Source organism: Poecilia latipinna, unplaced genomic scaffold (assembly GCF_001443285.1).
Source record: "Poecilia latipinna isolate Pla-1442-1.1 unplaced genomic scaffold, P_latipinna-1.0 Scaffold3621, whole genome shotgun sequence".
Classification (NCBI taxonomy): Eukaryota; Metazoa; Chordata; class Actinopteri; order Cyprinodontiformes; family Poeciliidae; genus Poecilia; species Poecilia latipinna.
The window spans coordinates 6,037-15,259 of record NW_015116237.1 but is presented as its reverse complement, the minus strand read 5'-3'; the positions used below and the strand labels follow the sequence as shown (position 1 = coordinate 15,259).

General features: G+C 39.8%; 1 protein-coding gene across 1 annotated transcript; it reads right to left on the bottom strand.

Annotated features, from left to right (window-relative positions):
* Positions 1–301: 301 nt before the first annotated feature.
* On the bottom strand, positions 302–8,779 carry LOC106941358 (neural proliferation differentiation and control protein 1-like; the record flags this gene model as incomplete). The annotated part of the gene is made up of 9 exons (XM_015024346.1): positions 302–1,117; positions 3,595–3,662; positions 4,400–4,496; positions 4,606–4,685; positions 5,276–5,351; positions 5,456–5,522; positions 6,013–6,210; positions 6,298–6,387; positions 8,584–8,779. Coding segments are annotated over 9 exons (1,011 nt in total), but the record flags the coding sequence as incomplete, so codon positions are not given.
* Positions 8,780–9,223: the final 444 nt, after the last annotated feature.

Sequence of the window (9,223 nt, the reverse complement as noted above, 5' to 3'; positions counted from 1 at the left end):
TGGTACCATCAGCAGTAATTCCTTCTCCTATGTCCTATAGCTGCTTGTTGGAAATGAATAAATTCTTACAGTGATTTAAACTGACATACTTTTTGAAACTGCAGACAATGCATCTGCTAACACAGTTATATTAATAATTATGGCATTTCCACCATTATTACATATTCTTACACTTCTGTGAATATTTCCCTTCTGTTCACCATATGCTGCATTCTGGCAACTGTCTGCAATAAGAAACACACGAACTTCCACACATTTCCAAGTAGGGCCAGCAAAATCCCATCCTACAAGAATACAACAATATTTGTTGGTATTTTTAATGTGTGTTGTACAACAGAATACAATATTAACATCCCCCAAATTCCCTCATCATTTTTTTTCTTGGTTTCTTCTTGAACTCACTGAGAGGTGGGATCAGACTAGACTGGTAATCCAGATCATCTCAGACACTCAGCTGGATGTGAGTCTTCATGGACTAAAAACACACATCCAGCCTGTGTATGAAGGGTGTGTATGATTTACTTTTCCCTTTATACATGACTAAACAGTTTCCTAGACACAGTTCAAATGGAGATTCATATCTGTTTCTTACAAAAAATGAAAGGACAAAAGCAGTTTCCACTTAAGACCTTATAAATATTTATTTATTTTATTACAGCTTTGATATATGCACATGCAAGCTAAACATACAGAGAACAAATAAAGAGGCCAAAGACAGTTTGTATTGTTCTAAGGCTCCTTTACAGAATTGTTAATCTGGAGGAGAACAACCTAAAGAGAAATCAGCAGGGATTTGTGTTTAGCTTTCAGCAGAGGGGAAAAAAACCCCATAAAAATAAATAAAAATGCAACATGACAATTTGATCTTTGCTTTGCATGCCCCATGAACTGTCTGTTTTGCTCCACAAGTTCTGTCAATCTGGATAAACCACATGTCTGCTGGAGGGGTTTGTGTATTTGACGAGCTCCTTCACATCTTCACCGATGATAAGACAGAGCCAAGGCTTCATCTCCAGATTCCTGCCTCAAAGTGTCTCTGGTGCCCATCCTGACTGAGCTCTGTGCCAGAGCAGATGCAAAGAGGCAGGCAGGAACCTCCAGACTCAGACATGTGAGCCTGTGGAGCAGAGGAGCTCGTCTTTAGCAACGGAAAGGCAGAGAACATCAATCTGAGGTTGGGGGGTAACAGTGCTCATAGCAGCGTTACAAAACACAGTTCTATTCAAACGCATCACTGAAACAAGACAGCTATATTAAATATATCTAAATGTCTAAGCACTAGAAGTGTTTAATGAATATTCATTCAGTCGTCAGATTGCTGAGTCCACAAAGCAAAAGTCAGAAAAATCCCAACGTGTCAATTCAGTTTGGTCATGCTTTGATTGTTGGCTGTATTGGGGTCATCAACCCAAACAGCTCTCTGTAGAGCTAGAGGGAACCTGGGTGCTCTCTGGTTTTCTCTGAAAACAGAGAAAATCTAAACAACTGCAAAAAAAGAATGTTTGATTTTCAACTTCATGTTAGGTTTCAACTTTGCAGCCGTGATGAACATGTTTCTGGGGTCAATAATATTTTAATCTGGGCAGCTTAAATTTAGCTTTTAAAATGAACATCTATATTTAAAAATGGTGGCAGTAGGAATAGTCACACTTTAAAAAGCTTTTCTCAGTGAGGACTCAGCAGGATGAAGACATTTGTGTTTTTACTAGAGATGCACCGCAACATCAGCCTGAGAGATACAACTGTTAGCAGCTAGCCAGGCTAACTGCTCCAACTATTCACTGTTCAAAGATAATAAAGACAATCAGACATTAAATCTCTTTTGACAGCAATTTCTCCTTCACACTTATAGCCTGATGCAGCCTCTGCTCTGGACTGCTCACAGCAGGTACGGTGGGCCAAAACGGCCATAATTCAGTGACCAAAAAGGTTCTTAAATAATAGTTAATAATATATGTGGCCATTTAAATAAAACAGGTTTGCACACATAAAAAAATCGAATCATCTAACATTTTAATAATTTAGTAAAAATAATTATAAAATAATAATTAGAATTTCAATTATTTTTATGGTAAAAGTAAAATGAATAAGTTTTGAGTTTCTAAGTGGATACAGCACACCATGTATTTATGTATTTGTCATCCTGACCCATTAAAGTCAGTCAGTTGGTGGTTGGTCAGAAGTTAAACAAATCAAAGAGCTGAAGTCGAGGTCATTTCATGACAGACTGTAACTGTACAGACAGCAAATCTGTAACAAGGGATGAAATTCAATGATCAAATGATTGAAAGTTTTTGTATTCAATAACTTAGAAATGCACTATATGCATTTTGATGCTGTCTAATTTAGTGTATGTAAAACGTTTCATTTTAACCATCACATATAATATTCATTTGAATTTATTGGTTTGATGGTGGAAGTTTTGGTCCTCTATTGCCAGAGACTAAAGAACACACCTATTTAATGCAGTTTATATATACTTTTATAGTTTTTAAAGAACAATCAGAGTTATTAAACAGACCTGAGCTTTTATAAAAAAAAATGGTCCCAAAAATCTGATTGATGCAGCTCTAGTTTTTGCCAAGTGATCCTTTGCAAGAACTAGAGCTGCATCACATGCCTCACCCAATAAAAACGCCCCATATTGAAGTAAAAACTAGAAACATCCTTGATATGTGTTTGGACTCTGGTGGTTTGTACTCGAGTGGCCCAGCTCCCATCACCTGTTTAGTCTCTGAAAATAAAGAAAGCAGCAGCAGAGTTTGTCCCAATATTCAGGCAGTGACAGACCGATCTGTCCTGTTCCATTAACTGCTATTTACACGTCACTAATGAGGACAAGCCATGGTAGTCGATGCCTTACGTACAGGATGGACTCTCTAGTTCAGAGTTCAGATAGAGACATTTTCAAATGACCTTGAAATCATTTTCATACAGTTTGTGTATAGGATAAACATTAGCAGCAAGTTTGAGGTACAAACTTGGAAAAAAACTAGAAATGCATATTGACTGGTTTGTTACATGGATGATACAGTAGCTGTTCTCAGCCACTGTGCTAGGCTGAGAACAGTGGCTACATAACATTCTGATACAGGTGATGATGCTGCATGAGGCACACTCATCTAACATTAAAACTGCTCCTTTTTAAAATCAAAGCAAAACCTTATAGTAAAACCACAGACTGTGTTTAAAACTCGGGGAAGAAAAGAGCAATTACTGATGAATCAAAGACGACAGTAATACTGCCAGCTGGTGGCTTCTGCAGGCTCCTGCACTGCACTCTGCTCCAGCTGATCAACACACAGTCAGTCCACATGTTTCCTTCCAGGGCCAACACACAGACTCACAGCTGAACTGAAGATGAAACAGAACAGAGCAAGGCTGCAGACCACGAGACTCACAGTCAGTCAGCTTCAGTCATGAACCCAACATTTCACATGTTCCTCCTCCTCTTCTCCCTTTACAGGGAGACAATCTTGCTCTCCACATGGACTTGGCTGAGTGTAGCAGTGCATGTGGAGTGTGTGTGTGGATGTGAATTCAGGGAGCAGTACACACAGGTGATGGACTTCCAGTGTGACGGTCTGGATTTACTTGTGGAATCTGTGTAGGTAAAGGTTGGCGTCGTCAAACAGCGGGTTCTTCACTTCCATCTCTCCTGTCTGAACAACAACACAATTTAATTAACAAGAGACCATGCTTGCTATTTACTGCATGAATAAATATATTTTACTTTGCTAGTTTTGTACTCAATTTATTCAGAGAGTAAAAGGTGTGCTCTGCATATTTAGTACCTGACCATGCATCAGTTGTAGCAATTAATGGCAGGAAAATATTTAATAGCTGCTATAACAACTGCTGAAATAAAGTCATCTATTACCAACAACTTCTCACTGTTTACTGTGAAAAATGTGCTTATTTGGCTCTGATAAATATTAACAGTTTGAGGCTTCAGGCTAATTTTAGCATTTCATCTTCCTCCTGCGCACAAAGACCACTAAAGTGGTTTTCTTCATTGTGGGAGTTGAACAGTCTCACAAACTTTCCCAGTCTCTCTTTTGTTGTCATTCTCAATGGATACACTTCCCTTAACCATAAAACTGTGGAAATTGAAATTCCGAAAATAAATTAGCTTAATGGAAACACGCCAACTTCAAACACAAAACTGCCACAAATATGCTTTTTTTTTTTTTTTACATCACGAGTTACATGATCAACAATCAAATGCTACCACTGAAGCAACCACAAAAACATGACAGAAGGAGGTAGGAGGATTTGTTTTTTGTTTTTTTCAAACAATGTGCAGCTGGCTCCACCAGAGCTCATGCTGGTCACTACCATAGTTCATTTTCACCCATCAAAGTCCAGACATAGCACGTTAAATAGTGTGTTTGCTCACTGGTGCCAGCCCAGGACACTCGTACACGGTGAAATCTCCATCATTCTCCTCATCTGTCGATGTTCCTGTGTCGGGTGGTCTGAGCTCATCACTGCGTCTGCATAGGTCAAACACTCAGAGTCATTCAACATGTAACAAAGAAAACACAGACCTGACAAGGCAGAACAGGAACATGAAGAAACAACGAGGCCCAGCAGGTGACTTACTGCTGCAGGGAAAGCATCTGTTGCTTCTGGTGCTGGTAGTGGTACATCTGGGCACTGTGGGCCAGTTTCTGGTCCCCAGGCTAAAAGACAGCAGAAAGTCAGATCAACAAGCTGCCAAACCATACAGATGACATTTCCTTTGCAGGAGCATGTGTCTTTACTGCACATGTTTAATCTTCACCGCTGGCTATAGCGTGGTGGTCTTATAAATATTTGCTTTATGCCTTTAAGTAAGCAGTTGCTGGGACATTAAATCATATAAGCAATGAAAATTATTCAGAGGTTTAGAAAGTTAGATTGGAGTTAGAGTAGTCCTGTGTGCAGATTAGATCAGGAACAGATAAGCTTTCCATTAGCAGGAAGTAGCTGCTGAACCTACAGACTTTACCAACCCACTCTAAGCTACTGTTGTACAGTTCAATAAAAACCAAAGATCAGAATGTAACTTTTGAAGTTTAAAGTGGTAAAAAGCCGTAAGAAATAGAAAGAAATACATAGTTATCTCACTGTTGTCATGAGTGCCACTAAGATTTTTTTTTATAATTTGTACAAGCAAATTCACATAAACCATGAACATAAAAGACATTAAATTCTAAGCTGCTGGAGCATAATTACATATTTTGCTGCGGAACTTCAGTGTTTTTTATCCCCCTACCCAAGTCCTACTCACAAAGTTTACAAAATTTTGAGTTTCACATGCAGGATAGTCCAACTTTTGAGCCTCCAGATATGCTTCTCTCATCATTCTGAAACCAGAAATCAAACAATGATGAAACACACTTGGAGCTGACAGCCATCTTCTGACACATACAAAGATAGCTAAGCATGCAACGAATTACAGAAGTCTCACCTGACACAGCAGATTCCAGATATGACCAAGACCAGCAAACACACTGCGATAATCACACTGGTCATAACTGAGAACACATAGCAACAGAAGATGAGAGGGAGGGAATGAGCTGCAGGTCTGTGACTGTCAGAGGAAGACATGGTCTCTGGAAGCTGCAGCCTCCACACTGAAGACAGCAGTGTGGCAGAACCAATGGTCTGTAGTGGATCTGCTCAGTCACAAGACATCAAAGCAGGTAACACTCACAAACATCTTTGATCTGAGACGCACAAGTTGAGCTTGTTGATGTTAAAATGTTTCTTTAAGTCAAGAAGATGGATGTTTATTGAATATAGGATTGATCCTGTCTGTACTGTGGATTGATAATCAGAAGCATTCTGCCTCTTTGCTCCTCTGCATCCAATCCTTGTGCTTGAATTCCAACAACCTGCTGAATCAGGAAGGGGATTCCCTAGCAAAGCTCCTAATGAGAATAAAAACTTCATCTCCCTCAGTGACTGTCATTCTGAGCTCTCCTCAGGGTCACAGTCAGTTCTTCATGGCTAACAGAGACTTACTGAGAAACACTTGGTCATTGCGGGGGTAGGCAGTGATGCGGGGCTCGCCCAGCTGACCAGGGCTGCAGCTGGTAGTAGAAGATGGACTTGTAGTGCTGAGTGTGATGCTGAGGCTGCTGGGCTGGTCTGTGGGAGATCCTCTGTGTCTGGAGATTGGCCTGATGAGCTGCTCTGCCTTCATGTCCAGGGAGGGTGGGACTGAGACACATGGAGACGAGCTTGGACCAAACCTAGAAGCAACCATGTTGACGTGCAGAACTGAAGCAGATGAAGACTTTCAGGTACCTGGCATCCTGGACTCGGTTCTCTGCTCACTGATGATGCCTGACAAGACATCAATCTCCTCATCCAGCTCAGGGTAAACCCTCACCTTACCTGCAGCAAAGCAAAGGTTAAAATCAGACCAAGAAATCAGTTAGTGACTGGGATTAGCCCATTTTATGTTTGACTGGCCAAATTGCTGATTGGCCACAAACTAAAAATCAGACCTATTTTCCAATCAGAGAACCCATTAATAGATCACACTGACAACACTGTTTGGTCTGGAAGTTGTTACAACAGGAAGAACTTCCAAACCAAACATGTGGTTTATAAATGAATTACTACTTAGTACTGTTGTGATCTGCGTTTTTCTGTGTAGTTATTTTGAGATTTTCTGTGTTAAGTCCTGTTTCCCTGTGAGACTCTGTCCTGTCCTCCCTGTTGATTGATTCCAGCTGTGACTAGTTTACTGATTACCCTCCCTGTGTATTTAAGTCCAACTATTGTCTTTGTCTCTTGTCGGATCCTCATCGTGTGTCGTTTGTCTAAGTCTTCGTACCAGCCTGTGTCAGTTAGCCATTCGGTAGAACTGTGAAGTCCTGAGTTGGTTGAACTATACAAAGTCATCATAGAGAACTGTTAAGTCCTATGTCGGCGTCAGCTCTCTAAGCAGTCGTTTCCTGTTCAGTTGCTACCAGGGTTAGCCTACCTCCGCTCACCGTGCTGCTGTTCTGTTTACTGGACTGTTGAGTCATTAAATCATCATTTTCATGACAACCTGGGTTCTACCTGCGTTCTCTCCTCACCACCTCAACCCCACCTCATGACAAGTACAGAGTCAAAGTTTAGCAGACAGTTGAATGGTGACCATCCATCCATCCATCCATCCATCCATCCATCCATCCATCCATCCATCCATCCATCCATCCATCTTCTCACACACAGTGTGATGTCCCTGTCAAATTAAATTTAGGACTTATTAAGGCCTTTTGATTCTCCTAATGGTTTCAACTTAAGACAGAATGAATTGTTAAAGAGAACTTGGGTAAATGACTTGAATAAATTACTTAATATGTTACCTATTCAATTAAGTTGATAAGGCTTTATTTAACAAACTGCATTTCAGGGTTTACCAAACTTCAACACTGTTAAAGGTCACCATGCATTCGGTTGGCTGCAGGTGTGTTTACTCCACTATATAGTTTTTACTGGACTACAGTCACACATGGTCTCTAACAGAGTTCTTATGTTGCTTTTATGTCACCCTCAAATGTTTCAGATCATCAAACAAGTGTCAGTATTAGTCAAAATTAGTCAAAGTAAATACTAAAAGTAGTTTTAAAATGATAATTTCATTGATCAAGATTAGAAAAAGCTATCCAAACCAATATAGCTGTTTAAAAATGTAATTGCTTGCATTGGATTAACTTAAGTTTTGATTCAGTTTTATTATGACCTGAATAAAACACCCCTGACTGTAAAAAGGAGTGTTTTATTCAGACCTAAAACAAAGAAATCATATAGGCTGGCAGATTTGACTTGAATTCCTTCTCGTCCAAACCCTTTTCAATTCTTTGGTGGTAATTAGAAGCTATGGTTTGAAATCAGGGCTAATGTTGGGATGCATGAAGTCCTGACCTCCCACTGAAAGGTTCTGCTGTCAAAAACCTCCAGGACGTACAGAGCTGTACTGCTATGGCTGAGGAAGGTCAAGTTTCCTCCATAGATTGTGTTCCAAATTTTGTCATGACTTCATAATGACATGTCTTTGGAGATTAAATGAACTCAATAAACATTAATTACTCAGCATTCAAAGATCCAGGAAACCCTCACTTTTTGTGTGTAATAAGACACATTACCATTAACTGTTTAAATCTCCTTATGCCGGCTGTTGTTGGCATCAAATGTTCTGTGTAAATAGTCAGGAACTAATCCCACACAGTCTAGCAACATGCATGTTATACTGTAAAAATATTTCCCATGTTGGAGGCTAAATATCTGTCTCTTTATGTTTGAAGCATAACTTCTCAGACATTTGTGACAAAGTGCTGCACATCAGGGTAAAGATGAGGGAAGGTGACATTCTCAGAAGAATAATACTCAGAAACAGCAACATGTTCTGTCTGGACCTCAATCTGACTCAGCAAAAACTGAAATAATACTAACTCAATCTGCCAATAAAGACAGAAGAATTACAACAACTGGGGTTGCTATTAGTTACATTTTACTTCAAGTTTTAAAGTCATAATTTCAGCTAGGAAAGTAAGAAGCTGTGTCTGACTTGTTGCCAGTAGTTTTCCAATCACCTACCTTTAGCAGCCTGAGCAGAATGAAGATGTCTTCTCGTGTCGACACAGCGGCCATGATGATCCTCCACCAGAGGGTACAGGCAGGGCCCGCAGTGTGAGCTGCCTTGTCGGCAGAAGTGCCGTCCTGCTCGGGCACAGTCCAAACTGCGAGGACATAAGTTAGAACCTGAGGAGGAAGACACAGCACAGGTTGGACATGCTCAAATGTCTCAGGTGCTTAAGTTTTAAATTGTAACAACATAAACAAGTGTGCTTTTGTTGGAGCCTATTAAGAAGTAGATTAATTTATTTTTTGCTAAACTATTGTTACAGATCCAAGATTATGCAAATGGTAGCTCTATTGTTATTTATTTGTTGTGCTCAGACCCTCCTTGTCAACCTCCTGCTGTGATTCAGTGATTGTTTGGTGAAGGAGTGAGGAGTGAAATAATTTTTCTACCACAAAATTAACGTTTATATTTAAATTTTTTGTATGAAATCAACTCAGAGAGTATTTCTGTTATTTTTATAAGTAAAGAAAATACTCTTTTTGAAACCAGAAAACTCTCTGCGAGTGCTTAACCTCCTGAGAAACTACTCTGGCATTTTTTGTTTTTTGGACATTATTATGATGCAAGAGTAGCCACAACAGCTTTATAATA